Here is a 16,566-nt window from a genome sequence, read left to right as displayed (position 1 = left end):
TCATTTCTATCCGATATAAAACTTAGACTCACATGAATTTCAAATATGCAAATATGAGTTACCATGTATTAAAAAAATGTGGCATTTACCAGGTCTGGTGTGTGACTAAATACATTGTGAATGACTGGTGTTAGCTCATCTTTTGGTTTTCGTTTGTTTTATTATGGGAACATATAAATTTGTAATTCTAAAGCTATCCTTTAGTTATTTCTACGTCTTTATATTCAAGATATGTAATATATAGATTTAAACCTTCACTTATTCCTCATATTTGTGGATTAATTTTAAGTGGATCATCATTTTTTTTTTCGGTTTAATTGCGTCTATAAACTTATAAATATGCTGACGTGGTTCAATGAAAACTTACGAACGTTGAGTGATAATAGTCCACAAATTTTATAAAGAGAGAACAGACATTTTTTGTTTTATTGTTCCTAGCTTTTTCCCATAAACACAGAAAGGATGATTTTGACTCATCCATGGCCACAAAAATCTTCCACTTCTCTGTCGGAATTTCGTAAGCCTTCACTGCCTAGGCTCAAATTGTCAGACCCACACCTACCTACCACTAAACACCATAAATTGTTTTGGACAATTCTTTCACAGAAGAATTGAGGATATAGAAACCTAAAGCAACACACCTTCATGAAACAAGAAATGTAATCTGACAAAAAATTCTCATATTGATACCAGCATAAGAAACATATATTTCCAAAGAAACTCTCTTTTGGCAACTACACAAAAAATCTGGCGGTTTAAAATGTTTTCAGAGACGAATGGTTTGTGTATGGTATTGTGCAATAATAATATATGTAATTGTTTAAGATATCTGGACCAACATAATTTTATTTACATTCTTTATACGATGTACCCTTTCTTTCGTAAGGTGTCCTTCTACTTCTTTCTCACTCATCTTTGATTCATTTTGACCCAGTTGTTAATGCTGGCTTAGTTCTGCAGAGGGGCCAACCTTGTTTTGTTGCTCAGCCTCACACCAAGTGGGTCTCCTTAGTACATCCTTTAGCATGTCAGGGTTTCCCTTGTTCTCTTGTGGTTAAAAAAACTAACAACTATCTATCCATCAAAGTATAATGTCAACCACATCAACCAAAGTTTGAACAAAGAATCAAGTACATATTACAGTCAAGTTAATATGGGATTGATTGAAGGTTGATAATGTTAATTAGTTCATACTACACAGCACACACACCAACTACACTGAAAATTGCTCAAGCATAAACTATAGGCAAGCCGCTATAGTGTGTACCTAAAAGCTTTTTTATGATCAACTTAATTTCAGGGCTGAAAGAACTTGTTACCACATTTGCATTTCCAAGAGAGAAGATAGTAGCCCTCGTCTCTTTGGGCTGTTGTTGCCTTGTGAATGTGACTGACCCTGTGGTGAGGAGAGATTACTAGAGCAGCCATGCAAGGTTTGCAACTCAAGCACTTGTTCAAACACCTTGGAGGCCTTGACCCCAACACTAACTTCTTTTGCTTCAGACCCTTCCCATCTTTCGTTGAACCTGACCCTACTGTTCAAAGTCAAGTCAAGAACATAATAATCATGTTAATCACACCGAGTAATGAAATGACACACACAAGTTATTCATTCCATCATGTTGACACAGAAATATTTGGACACTCATGATGGTGTGTATGTTTTACCTGAATTGGAAGGAAATAAGGTGAGGGAAATTATGAGAATCAGAGTCACAAAAGTTTTTAGTCCACTGAGATATACGTTTGGAGAATCCATCAGTCTTAAAAAAAAATAAGAAAGTAACGATCAATCAGAGAAGTTAGAAGATGGGGTTGTGGGAGAAAGAAATGGGAGGAATGGGTTGTGCAATAATAGGGATGAAAAGGGGGTTGGTATTGAATGTGGTATCATTGATATTGATATGTATGAAAAATTGAAGGGTCCCAAAAAGATGAGTTTGGTGTTTGAAGTGTTTTAAGAGCAACAGGTGCTCTGACTCGAGGTTTTCAGTGTGAATGACCGAAGTCACAGTTTCTTTTCATCTTTTGCTGGCTGAATTGACTACCCTATGCTAACTTTTGAAATTATTGAAGTACTACACCATCTTTCCCTTGTCATCATCTAAGGAGTGGCCATGAGCTTTTGGTCATTTGCACTTGGCTCTGCTCCTCAATAATACTATTACTAATACTACTATTATATGTTACAGCTACACTGTGTACACACTGTTTGCCTCTATACAACAAACAAATGGTGGGCAAAAACTCAATTCAAATTCCACTCCATTCCATCACTATTATTTTCTTTCCACAAGGGACCACTTCATTCAATAGAAGCCTCATCCCCATACTAGTTACTGTTTCTATTCTCTTTCAAGCTGCTCAAACATTCACACTTTCTCTTCAACCCACTGTTCTAAATCACTTTAACCCAGGAATCAGAATCAGAATCAGAATCAGAAATACGAACATAATATAATCGCCCAAGAATGTAAGGTGAGTGAGAGAGTAACACAATCTTTCGGTTCTCTTAAAATAGATTTTCTTTTTTTCTAAGAAATTTCTTTAACAAACCTACATATCACAGCATTTGTATGATTTACACATTTTATTTTGGGCAAGGCTTCCACTAACCTCCATTAGTTTATCTTTGATTCTTAATTAGAAGGGTAGTGATAAAACAGTCCAGTAGGTACAAGAAAGAGTGTGACTAAAACAAATATAGATATACACAAAGCTGCATGTAGGCTTACAAGGTAGGTATATATACATATATACATACATACATACACAAAGCTGCATGTAGGCTTACAAGGTACCCTTTGGCTTTTGCAGAGAGATGTAATGAATGAAGTACTACAGCTATAGCTATTGCTATGTCTTAGATATGCATGGGATGAGATGAGAGATTCCACTGACTTGAAGGAGTGCAGTGGTGTCGTTTCAATGTTCTTTTGTGTGCCACTCGTCTCAATATTACCACAATATCTGCTAATTTTTTTCGTTAACGAAAGGTAACTCTGCTTTCAACCTCGAACATGCATGCATCTCTTTTCTTTCTCATTATTTTACTCTTTTTGAGAACACAGTTACTGTTTTCCCAGAGATAATCTATTTAAATCAAATAGAATGATCACCAACAATAAATAAATAAATTATTCTTTAAAAGATTCATATCCCATGATCGTGTTCAGAGGTTCTTTAGCATTATTTTACATTATCTTGTTCAAAATGGTTAAAGATGTGGTTTCATTGATAGAAAAACAGGACATTGTTAAAAATATTATTTGATTCATAAGAAAGTAGAAAAATTATATTAAGTAAGAATATATTTCAATAAACATTTCTTATTATTAATTATTAATCTTATTTATAATCATTATATTTCTTATTTATTATAGATGAAAACATCTGTCTGTATATACGGTGAATAATTGCAAATATTTTTTTTATGTAAATAAAATTCATTAAAAAAACGCTTGTTATTGTACATCTGTACAAAATTAGATACCAATTTCTTAAATACTTTTGTAATACATTGCTATAATTAGTTTCAGCTGTACCGTTATTGTCATTATCCCTTAATATTTTTATAGTAGAATTCAAGTTAGGTAAATTCCAATCACCAAACTTATAATATTAGTTTTCTTCTTTGTACTTTCTTCCTACCCTTTCCTTCTTAGAAAGTAACTTAATGTATGCTTTGTAAGATTCAATTGTAGGAATATGATAAAGGTTTGCATGTGTTAGGTTATTAAGTTATGATCGTATTAGTTTTTAAGTACGTGAAAAATCATTTTATGCTAAATGAGTATTGTATGGATTTTGAAGTACCTAATGTAAAATGTTTTTAATATTTAGAAGTGGTAGAATGAGTTGGTAGGTTTTGAAAATGTTTATTTTTTCTTCATAATGTATATATTGGTTTTATTAAGCAAGATATTTTCCCTAAACAAAAATAATATTACTTTGATATACATTATATCTCAACTCAAGAGGAGATGAAGTGGTTTGAAAATAATTTTTAATGATTTTTAAAAAATTTTAGGTGTTTGATATTGTTTTCAAAAGATCTTTAACTTCCAAAGCAATAGACAAGAATAAAGCAAGAAAACACCACAAGATTTATACGAGTTCGACTCTAAACAAGTCTACATCTAGTTATCTTCCAACAACCTTAGGTGAAAGGAATTCACTAACTTTGATAATCAAGAATCATAGAATATATACAAGATACACTTAATATATTTTCATTACTCTCAAATACAACAAAAACGCCAACCTAAAGAAAAAACTACACACACTTTTTAGAAGTATTGTCTGCTCAGCTAAGACTAATATAAAGAATACACAAAGAAACTAGAAACATGGTGCACCAGAAGTGCAGATTTTACAAAGAAAGATAATGCAGATCTTTGGTTGATCTTTCTTTCACCCTTGGACTCTTAGAGACCTTGAATTTCTTCAAATGGTTGATGCATCCAAGATTGCTCGTAGACAACTCAAAACTATGTTCTTCGTTTCAATTTCCTCACTTTTCATAATATTTTTTGTGACTATAGAAGAATTAGAACATATATATATATATATAACGTAGACACAAAACTAGTATATTTAATCGATTATATTATTTTCATAATCGATTAAGGTTTACACTGTTTTAATCGATTAGGTCATTCTCTTAATTGATTAAAATAAAGAGCAAATTGTCTGCTTTCAAACCATTTTAATCAATTATGTTATTTTCTTAATTGATTAAAATTTCTACACAGTTTTAATTGATTAGTTAGCTTGCTTAATCGATTAAAACAATAAAAAAAATCCAGATTCATATAGTTTTGGCCCTTAACTCAGATCAACCACCCTAATAATAAAGACCCTATTTTACATTAAACCTAACCTAATCTAACAACCTATTCATCCAAAAAATAACATTAACTATCATTGTTAGGAAATAATATCTATTTTCATCCTAAAAACACACACACTTTACTTGCTTTAAGAGGTTGAAAGACTCCCCTTTCAACAAATAAGACAAATGTTTGATTTTTTTTCTATCAAATTAATATAATTTTACTCAAACAAAAATTAGGCAAAAACATTTAGTCTTTTTTATCTTTATGTATTTTTGTACAACCAAGAGTCTGGCTCCAATTAAAAATTCTGATAAAAACAAATTTTCTTTATAAATTTCGTTTAAGTGAAAATTGTTATACTCAAACAAACTTTTGTATATGATGAAATTAATATGTTTTAAAATTTCAAAACATTATGAATACGTATATGCAAGGAGATGGTTTTTTTATGAAGATGACATTAATTAATTATGCATAATATATGCACATATATTCAAACATATATACATTTAAAAGAATATATTTGATTATCAAATTAATGTATAGTATCTTAGAATTTGATTGGTTAAGTCACGTACGTACCTATAGAAAGCATATTATAAGTGTCAAGTATAAAGTAACTTACAATCAAGTTTTGCTTGCTTTACAGATAATCTAAATTACGAAAATTAAGATAGTGATAAAAACAAAAGTGTAAAATAAAATTCATATATACCCAAAACATTTGTAGATATATAAATATCAATTACAATCAACTTATCCTAATATTTGATTCTATGATCTTCTTATAAGTCTTGGATTAATAAGTGTTTGTTTCTTGTAGTACAGTTTATTAAAAAAGACATTTGTTTGATGTTTCTTTTACCTTGTATCCATTTGTAATTGATCCATATAGAGCTATTTGACGATACGCTTATATTATATTTTAATAAAAGTATTATATCATCATTTTGTTTAACGACGTTGTAATTTTACCACACAGAAACACACAAACTCTAGAAGAAACCATTAGTATTTTAGAAAGTTTATATATATATATATATATATATATATATATATATATATATATATATATAATATAAATAAAATTTAGTAAAAATTTATAAGATATAAATAAAAAAATATAAATATTTTTATAAAACTATATATATTATGCGAAGGTTCTTCTTCACATTTTTCAATCACTCTATATCAAAAGAAGATATGTGAGTAAAGACATTTTATATTGAAGTCATGTGTGTCAAATAGTATAATAATGCTGTTATAATAAAACATAATTAATTTATTCCGTACATTATATTAATATTATATTTATGAGTTTTTATTTAGATAAGCCTAAATCATATGACTTAATTACCTTAATCAAATTTATTTAATATCTTACTCAGGAACATTATTTGTTACCTAAATTAAACATTATTTACTACTATTGATATGTCTTTGACTAAGATGACATCATGTTTATAGATTGAAATGATCTCGATCTCAAATATACATAAAACAATAAATAAAATATTACTAACAAGACCAATATTAACACGTTATCTTTTTTTTTAATCAATCAAAGATCATAAAGTTTAATTAAGTATCTTTTGAAATTATTACTTTCTTAAAGGGGTAATGAATAAACACAAAGACAACAAACATTATATATTTAATAATTAGTGATTTTGTTTGTTTATATATTTTCTATATCATTAGTTTAATAAGTTAGTATTTTTAAATAAAATGATATTATTATTGTTTTTAAGAAGAAATGGATCTAAGACGCACTGTATAGTTGATCCAAACCTTAATAACATTTTATATCATTGTATTATAATATGGTACCATGGCAATGACCACGTAACTAATACTAAGGGAAAAAGATAAGATTATTATTACCAGCATGGTTTGAATCCGAAGATGACGAAGGTTAGGTCAGGAATATTAGGTTATTTTATTCTCCAAGACCAATTAATATGTACAGTTTTCCTACCTAATTCTTAACTTATCCACCCTGCAATTTACTACGTTCATTATGATACTCAACATGGTGGTGGAAACAAATTTTGACATGTTATCATGTAGAATCTAAATTATTTGTTTGAATATGACCATTTAGTAGTTAAATTTTTATATATGACACAGTATACAAATTTAATTATATATTTGACTTTTCAGTTTTGTTAAATTAAGATATTTTTATTCAATGTTAATATGTTGTCTAGGTGTAAGTAAGGACTTGCAAATCTATATAACTTAATAAATTTATATTTTTTATTGAAAAATTGTTTTTAATCACTGCACTAAATTAGAATTGCATTGGAAATGAATTCATATATTTTAAAATATGATCAATCTAACCTAATACGGGGATTGCATAGTAAATATATAATATAAAGATATTTATTTAATTTTATATTTTAGTAGTATAATTATATATATATATATATATATATATATATATATATATATATATATATATATATATATAATTTAGTGAAAACACGTACGATTGTGTGCTTATTTTTTATGATAATAAAACATAATAAAATTATTATTGTTATTCTTATAATTAAAAAATTAAATATAAATCATTTTTATTTATTTTGTAAGTAGTTTTATTATTAAAAATATTTAAATTTTAAAAAATGTTCAAATTTTAAAAAGTGGTTAATTTTTAAAAATATAAAATTGATAAAATAATTATTTTAATTTAAAAAAACTTTTATTTAAAGGATAAATTTAAAAAAAATGTGGTCAAACAAAATGATAAATCTCCTTTATACATAGGTATAGATACTAGTAGAAACAAATGTGTATATGCATCACTTTATTTTAAAAATAGTATGAAACCATAAAAAAATAATTTAAATAATCTTTTATTATTAATTTTTTATTATAAATAATTATTTAAAGATAAAAAATAGTTATTAAAAGATTAAATGATAAAATAACTTTTTAATGTATAAAATAATTAAATTTAAATTAACAATCGTCATTAAAAGAGTAAAAGTAGAAATATAATTATTTTAGTTTAAAATAAAGAGTAATATAAAAAAAATATTGCGCACATCAGAAAATAAAATAAAATAAAATATATATATATATATATATATATATATATATATTATTTTGTAATTGTTAAAATATTTATTTTGAAATATTTTTATGAATCACTTATTGTTATTTAAAATTACTCAATCAAACGGAAGAAGTCAATTCTGACTTGATTTTGAATTATACACTGAACCACTTCAGAAAGATCTAATTGAGTTATACACATGAATTTGAACTTTAGACAAAAATTGATCCACTCGACTGTGTTGGTTCATTTAATTATATATATTTTTAATTTTAAAAAAAATAACATTTTTTTAATTAAAATTTAAATATAATTTTGATCCAAAATAATTATAAATTATTTCAAATTATTATGAACACATTGATCATCTATCGCTTCATAATTCATTTTGTTCTGTAATAAATAATTGCACAATGTAATATCATTAATAATTGAAAGCAGCACGATTTACTTGTGGAGCATGGACTCCTTGCGAAGCATTGTTTGCTTTGCCAAGCAACACAATATACACTGCTAGGAGCACGATATGCTTGTGGAGCTTGGTTGCACTGCTTGGAGAGCACGAAGCACGACTACATTGCTTGTGTACGATGGAACACTATTGGGGAGCACAATTTGCATTGTTGGTATACACTACTTCAAATCAATTCCTAAAAAGTGAAAACATTTTAGGTTTAAGATTTTTATTTTTGTAATATAATTTAAAATTAAGTGATTTGATGAGCTAACTTAACTTACTATGGATTAAATCCGAATAAACTGAATTCTTAGTAAGCCAGACTCAAAATTAGTTTGTATCAACATTTTAATTTATTTTAAATTCAACCTAGTCTAAACTCATGATGGGCTGAGTTGACTTCCAAATTCAAATAAAAAACACTCTTATTTGATATTCAAATCTTGTTGATCATAGTTTGCATTATAAGTCATCAAAAAGAAGTTTATGATAAAATTCATGTAATTAATTGATCTTGATGTATAAGCTATAATATTAAAGTTAGGGGTTTTGTCATATAATCAAGTTAGGGTTTTTTTCACAAACTAAAATCATAAATAATCTATTAGTAACAATTTCATGTGTGTCCAATTCAAGTTCATGTTAGAATCCATATTGGATGATATTCTAATGTATTTTTTAGTTCATCTTAGAATCCATATTGGATGATATTCTAATGTATTTTTTAGTATATATTGGAAATAGAGTGGTTAACATATTCGAATTTCACGTTTTTAAGTAACAAAAAGTATCATTAATCATGTGTTTGGTCAAATGCACATGAAATGTATCTAGATAATGGTAAGGTGAAAGGAAGACCAAAAGTTATAGACTTCAAAATTTTCGGTTTAAAAGTACTCAACTTTCTTTATTGGGTAAAACAAATATAAATTATTAATCTCCATATCCGTATTAATTCTTCTAGTTTTGCACATTCTTTTAAACTCTACACTTACTTTTTTGTTGCTTGAAAAATTGTAATCAAGCAGTTAAGAATTTGTTCTTTTAATACTCGTTGCTTTATCGATTAGGTGACCTGCGTGTTTGCGAAAGTCGCATATCATCATTATTGCATGACACAATACTCTCATCCTACTTTGTAGTTTCTAATGTATTGTTAAATCTAAGAATCACTCACAAAAATCTAAAGTTATTTTTTTATAATAAATTCATATAAAATTTACTTAATTAAGAAAGCTGCATTACCAAGAAAACGTAAAAAGGTATATTCTTGTCTACTATAGCACACCAGCAATACACACTTCTCTTCTGCATGCAGCAGCTATAATATGCAATAACTTATAATCTCCTCTGGCTAAATAGTACGCACATTTCTTCATATTACAATGACTTGTTTATTATTCATTCTCAGAGAGTATGTCTTTGAAGTATAGAAACTTGGTTAAAAAACTGGTTTTATTTTGACAGGTTTTTTCACATAAAGGTACTTAAATCGCATATATTCATGATGCATAGCTATTTATTATGAGTATGGAGAGAAGTTAAAACTTGATGGCAGCATTGAGCCAGATGGCAAAGGGCAAAGTGATTGAAATAGTAACCCTGGTAATGGGAAGGCACAGAGACAGAGAGAGTGAAGGTAAATTGTGATGTGAAAAGTGGTGCAGCAGGTCCTTGTCTTTTTCTTGTTCTTGCCTTTTTGAGTAGGACAAAGTGAGGAAAAGACTATGAGCAGTTTGTAGCAGATCACATAACAGTTCTTCTGCAAACTATCCTTTTCTCCAACACACATTTTCTCACACACCAATCCCTTCCATGTCTTCTCACTATACACACCTCGCACCAAACAAAGCTTATGATGCATGTATCTTGTTAATTATACAATGATTTTCCCTTTCTCTATCACTCTCATAATATTTACCTTTCATGTTTTGCCCCTTCATCAACGTATGGGCTATCCTCACCATTTCAAGTCCCAACATCACCTTACCCTCCCATACCATAACCATGCATGGGCACCAATGCTTTTCTCGTCATAGAAAAAGTGACAATGTGGTCACCTTTAAAAGGGTTCTAGTCATCCTCAACCAATGTTATTGCTCCTAGTTCTAGAGGGTCGTCAGAATTTATTTCAACAATGGAAACCAAACATCACAATCATTGTTTTCATCATTGCCTATCATAGCTTTCCATTGCACTATATAACTTCTAAACCAGATTTTCATTTGCTACCCTCAAGAAATAACTAATGCGGAATGTGACAATTGACATCCACAAAAGACCCATTACCTGACCAATATCTTCCATTGATTTCATTTTGGTAGTACAAAAGCTTTATTAACGGCGTATTAAACAGATTCAACTCAGTAGTTATTTGCTTTGAAGTTTGTGTTTGTTTCACTCAACTTTACTTTTCAATACACTTCTGAATGCTAGTTCAAGTCTCTATAGGGTGTGTTTGATTTTCTACTTAGAAGCTTGAAAATGTTCATTTCAAGGATACTGCACTTATGAATTGAATCGAATTTGATTTGGAATGTGTGAACTTCATGATACAATACTCATAGATCGGCTCAGATGTGCATCCGAACGTGTTTAAATTTTTTGTTCTTTCCATTGAACTTAATTTCTCCCTGACGCTAGAACTCCCATTTCGACAGTAGTTGCCGTTTTAAGTGAAGTGAATGCAAATTAAAACACATGCTATATCATTATATATAAACATTAATGAAATAAAAAAGATTATTAATTACATAATTATAAAAAAAAAAGTTAAATACATAAAATATGTGAAACCATACTGAATTAAACTATCGGAAGAATAACTTATGTCCATACCCGAAACTGTAGAACGTGTTATTTAAATTGTAAAGGTGAAATATGTCAAAAGTAATTAACTTTAGATCAAAGCAGGTTACGAGTTTTGAACAACCCCACCTACCATCTTTTCTGCCATCCAAATTCACTTCACCAGTACAAGATTCCATTATTCAACACAAAAAAAGAAACAACGTCGACAACATAGGTGCAAGTGAAAATTGCACTTTTATTATTGACGATAAGCAAAGTGGTCTGCTAGTACAATTTAAAAGCCAGAGAAGCCTACAAAAACAAGGACTCGATTTAGGAGGGAAGAAAAATAAAACGATAAAATAAAATAACCCAAACGATGGGGTTGTTGTGGCAGACCGAAGCCCTTGAATATGAGGCACCTGGCCTTGTAATCGCACAACATAACCACACTGACAAGACCAAAGGAAACCAAGTTAAACCTCTCATCCACATTTAAGGCATGGTTAAGAAGCTTCATTGGTATAAACTAAAGGACAGACTATTTCAAAGGACATGAACTAAAGCTAAAGTCTAAGCAACAACATAGCAAATGTGCGACAGAAGCTAAAACATGTTTTTTTTATTATTATTATCAACATCCAGCGGTACAAAATATGATCTAGCATAAGCATGCACTATCTAGCAGTGGAAACCATCAGCCAGGACTTAGTAACTGTAATCTCAGGGGACCCAAGCCATGAAAGAAGTAGCCTAAGGCCAAAAGGGTTGTTGTAGGTAGGAACAAGCATTTAACGCTTGTAAAAAAATGGGTCATGAAGGAACAGGCCAAAGTTCCCCGGAAAACAACTAAGTCAACAAACTGCCACCAATCCACTTCGATAGGCAGCATATCAGCCAGAATCTGTGCTGAGTGCTGAATGTGACCTGTACAGTTCTATCTCCTTCCCTGATTAAATCAGAATATCACATCTCCACAACTTCTCCACTAGCATCTCCATTGTGCTGCTGCTAATTGAGTTGCAGTTTTGAATATTTAATCCTATCAAGCTCTGACCCAATATGGTCAGGAAAGGGAGACACTTGTTTGATAAATCTGGGCAACCAGACAAGGAAAGTACTTGCAAGCTAAGCAGACTGGCTCTAGAGAGAACAGCAATACCGGCATCAGTGATGGCGCACTTCGACACGTCTAGATCATTAAGCACCAGACAGTTGTTTGCGATTGTAACCAAGCTTGCATCAGTAATTTTCATGCATCCATCCAAATTTAGCACTTCTAGTGTTCCACCATGTAGCCTGGCCAAGGCTGAAACTATGTTATCTGTCAAGTTCCAGCAACCGGAAAGGTTTACATTGACAAGTCCAGCCTCACAATTCTCCAGAAGGGGGAGAAGGCCAGCATCAGTTATGCCATAGAGTCCAGTAAGATTAAGATGCCGAAGTTGGGGGCATAATTTTCCAATCATGGCCAGGCTAGAACTACCAAAACCAGGGCACTTTTGAATGGCTAAAGATCGAAGCGACTCACAAGGAGAAAGCATAGATAATTCCATATCGATATCCTTAACTCCAGAGCACTTCACAAGGGTAAGAGATCTCAACTTCGTTTTGATGTTTGAAAGAGCAACAATAATCCCAGACTGAGTAAACCTATTGCACTCCTCCAACTGCAAGCTCTCGAGAGATACTGCAGCTTTGGCAAATGCTATCAATCCACTATCAGTAACAAAGCAACACCTGCGAAGGTACATCTGCTTCAGGTTGATGCAACCCTTACCTATGGCTTCTACGCTTTTATCAGTTACCCCCCTACAGGAAGTAACAGTAAGTGACACCAGTTTCTGCAGACCTTGAGCAGCCCCCATGACCCAGAACCCCCTTTCTGTGACATTTTTTAGACCAGAGAGGACCAGATTTGTTATTGCCCTTCCATAATGACAGATAACAGCCAGAGAGAAATCGGTAATATTCAAGGCCTGAAGCTTAACCCTTGACAAGTTGGAGGCCAAGGACAACAGATTAGATACTCCATGATCCCCAACAAGAGGGCAATCCTTGATAGAAATTGACTGCAGCTTGGGACATAACCTTGCAAGAGCTTGCAGGCCCTCATTTCCAATATTTGGGCATGATTCCATATTTAAGGTGGTCAAGTTGGGGCAACCTTCAGCTATTGCGATCAAACCCTTGTTCGTGATTGAGGAACAATGACTCAAATCAAGCTTCTCCAACATATGACATCCTTTTGCTATCTGAGACAGACCCTCATCCCCAATGGAAGATACATCCCACAAAGACAGCGATCTGAGAGAAGGGCAACCATGAGCAACTGCAGAAAGGCCGAGGTTTGTGACACCACGAACAGAATTGCTTCCTCTGATAGATAGCTTCCCTAGTCCCCCACGGGAACTAGTCCCAACTGCAATTGCAGCAAGCCTCACATCAGTGGCTTTCTTCCCATCCAGACACCTTGTAAGGTAACCATCACATTCAATATCTTGATTCTCATCTGGAAAAACCGTTTCAGCAAAAGAAGTAGTCCTCTCAATTTCATCTTTGCAAATAGAGCTCATAAGCATAAGCCACCGTTTAGATACACAGGCACATAAGCTCCTCTCTTTGCCACCGGGTAGCCGTCTGAATATCTCAAAGAGGCATTCATCCGGAAGAACCTCAATACCAGGCTCTTGATAATGTTGCTCACCCTCAATAGCTTCAAGGATGGAGCGAGGTCGCTTGTTAGGAGGGTAGTACAAATCCAAATTGGAGCCAATAGTAGAGTACAAGCGACCCAACTCCATTGGACTTGAGCAGAAAGAACCCCCTGGGTACAGTTCATCATCACCTGATAAACCAATCCACAAAACCAAAGATCAGCCCAACAAAACAACAGACTTCTACATTAAACACAATAGGATGTCCACGATCAAAACTCAACATTCACCAAAAATCATACGAGAAAGATTGAAGCTTTCAACAGAATAACTTCCTCATGCATGCTCATTCCCCCAAAGAGAAAGAAAAGGGAAAACATTTTCTTTAGAGAAAATAAAGAAGTGTTCTCGGTAAACACCTTCTGATCAGTAGTAGATCAAAGCAAGCTCTAATAAAACAGTTTGTAAGCATCCCTCACAACCAACACCCATGAAAATAAAAAGAAAAACGTTTTTTCTCATCATGGTATTTTCCTCTTCATCCAACTCACAAACCTCATAACGTATGCATAAATTCAATCACCACATGCAAACCAATAGAGCAATCAAATATTAAAATCGAAGAACAGGATATCAGTAACACATTAAAAATAAAAAAAGATAAAACTTACCGCTGTAGTTGACAAGGGTAGGCATGAGCACAGAGGATGAGTCCACAACCAAGAAAATCTGGGAGGCAGCAGTTGAAAGCCCTTAAGATCAGATAGAGGAAGAAGAAGGAAAAAGCAGATTATAGAGACAAGGGTGCAGAGCATTTGAGATTGTAAACCCCACGGAGCAGGGCAAAAAATAGAAGAGGAAGAAGGAGCTTTGAAATGGATGAAGTGGGTTTGGGGTCTGGGGGAATGTATTATATATATATATATCGTGAAGAAACAAAGTCTTATATTGGAAAAGGAAGAAAAAGATATTGGTGTCGTCCACAGACACCACCACGCCACAGGTGCTTTGCTACTGCATATTCAGTATGCAATGAATCCTTCCCCAAAACCGGCTATTCCCCACATACAACACATCTCTCTCTCTCTCTCTCTTAGTCCAACCAAACCAACCACCTCAGCATTTTGTAATACATTCTAGTATCCTAATACCATTTCCTAGAAACTAATACCACCTACACTTTCTCTCTCTTCTCTTTCCAATTTTATTTTATTTAATCAAACTATATTAACCTCACTCCAACTTGTGTAGTATTCGAAACCAGCTGATGCGTGAACTTTGAGGAAGATACTATGGACATACACTAATATGACTCTGTCTTTCTCTTCTTAGGTTGCCCCTACAACCCCACAAATATTACTTTCTATGTCTGTTAGACCTAATAATACTTTCTTAAAAATAATATTTCATCTTTGACACAATTAATTGAATTATGTCTCTCAAAAATTAAATAAAGCGCGTCCATGTGTTTTTGGTCATCTAAGGGTTTGTTTCAAATGTATAAAATTAATAATTAATATTAATATACTAATAAACAAGATTTATGATATGTTAAAAAAATATGCCTATTTGGTATTTGAAATTAACAAAATTTATACAATCCACTAAGAGATTTGTTTACGAAAAAAAAATGTCAACTTGGTAATATACGCCGCGTGCAGATGTCAGCTTTATATTTATTAGAACACAGACTAAGAATTTTTTTTTTTTTTTCAAATTACTTTTACCTTCAAAATTACGAAATTAGCATAACTTAAAATTTACCAAAATAAAGTTAATCATAACTTGTTTTGTTCTATGTGATATTTGAGTGTACAAGGAAAAATCATGTCATAGATGAATGACTTTTATTGAAAAATATATTTAATAGCTTACACATCGGAGTACAAATTAGATTTAAACGGTTTAAACATTCAAGATAAATTTTGTAATAAATTAGTACAAATTTTAAGTATTACACAAAATTAATTAATAGTGTAAAGTTAATTTACACTAATGAAATGAAAAACTTCAGTATGGACACTTGTTTTTCTTAGAGGTATTGACAATACATCATGCGTTCTAAAGTTAAAAAAATTTATCTCAAATTAGTTAGATAAAATTATTGTAAGTTACAAATATTTTACTCGACCTATTAAAAAAAAGATAACATGAATAAATAAAAAATATCTATATCTGTTAAAAAAAATTATTAAATGTTCACATTCAATGTTTGACAATGTTTCAAACATGTCTCTTCGAGAAAATGAAGACTTATTAAAAAATACATAAAAATTGAATAAGAATGAAGGAAAATAATCGGCGTATAAATCAACAAAAGGTGCTACGACTTAAGACAATTTTTTTGAAAAAGAAAATAAAGGATTAATTGAAAAGTTTACTTTTAAATAAATAAATAAAAACTCACCTCTGCACCAAGCCTTTTGCACTTGACAATCAAATACTGAGGAGTTCCAGAGTTCTTCCTTAAAATTTCAACCAATGTGATTCAAGGAGAGCAACCCATTATATAGGAGAGATAACAATATTAAAAATGTATGAATCTGATAATGTGGGACCTGTGACAAAAGAGGTTAGGAAAATATTAAATATATACATCTTATTTTCCATCTCATTTTCATCAAATTTTATCATCTTCATTTTCACTTTAATTCATCTCATTTGCTAAAAAGAAACACCTTATATTTATTACTTATTTAATTAGGTTCAGATCAAATTATATAACAATTATAGGTTGAAGAACCTGAATTTATATAT

The 16,566-nt window shown here is 31.2% G+C and overlaps 2 protein-coding genes across 2 annotated transcripts; both read right to left on the bottom strand.

Annotated features, from left to right (window-relative positions):
* Positions 1-535: 535 nt before the first annotated feature.
* On the bottom strand, positions 536-2,053 carry LOC148206970 (EPIDERMAL PATTERNING FACTOR-like protein 8). Its single transcript, XM_088115494.1, has 2 exons — positions 1,669-2,053; positions 536-1,535 (listed from the first exon to the last, which is right to left on the bottom strand). The coding sequence occupies exons 1-2, from the start codon at positions 1,757-1,759 to the stop codon at positions 1,297-1,299; spliced, it is 330 nt and encodes a 109-aa protein (XP_087971620.1). The 5' UTR covers positions 1,760-2,053; the 3' UTR covers positions 536-1,296.
* A 9,335-nt stretch (positions 2,054-11,388) lies between these two features.
* LOC124829820 (EIN3-binding F-box protein 1-like) lies at positions 11,389-15,050 on the bottom strand. The gene is made up of 2 exons (XM_047303392.2): positions 14,481-15,050; positions 11,389-14,000 (listed from the first exon to the last, which is right to left on the bottom strand). The coding sequence occupies exons 1-2, from the start codon at positions 14,503-14,505 to the stop codon at positions 12,106-12,108; spliced, it is 1,920 nt and encodes a 639-aa protein (XP_047159348.1). The 5' UTR covers positions 14,506-15,050; the 3' UTR covers positions 11,389-12,105.
* Between the last annotated feature and the right edge of the window lie 1,516 nt (positions 15,051-16,566).

Source organism: Vigna umbellata, chromosome 1, assembly GCF_029865625.1.
Source record: "Vigna umbellata cultivar VRB3 chromosome 1, Vumbellata_1.0, whole genome shotgun sequence".
NCBI lineage: Eukaryota > Viridiplantae > Streptophyta > Magnoliopsida > Fabales > Fabaceae > Vigna > Vigna umbellata.
The sequence above is the reverse complement of the archived record's forward strand: the minus strand, read 5'-3'. Positions and strand labels throughout refer to the sequence as shown.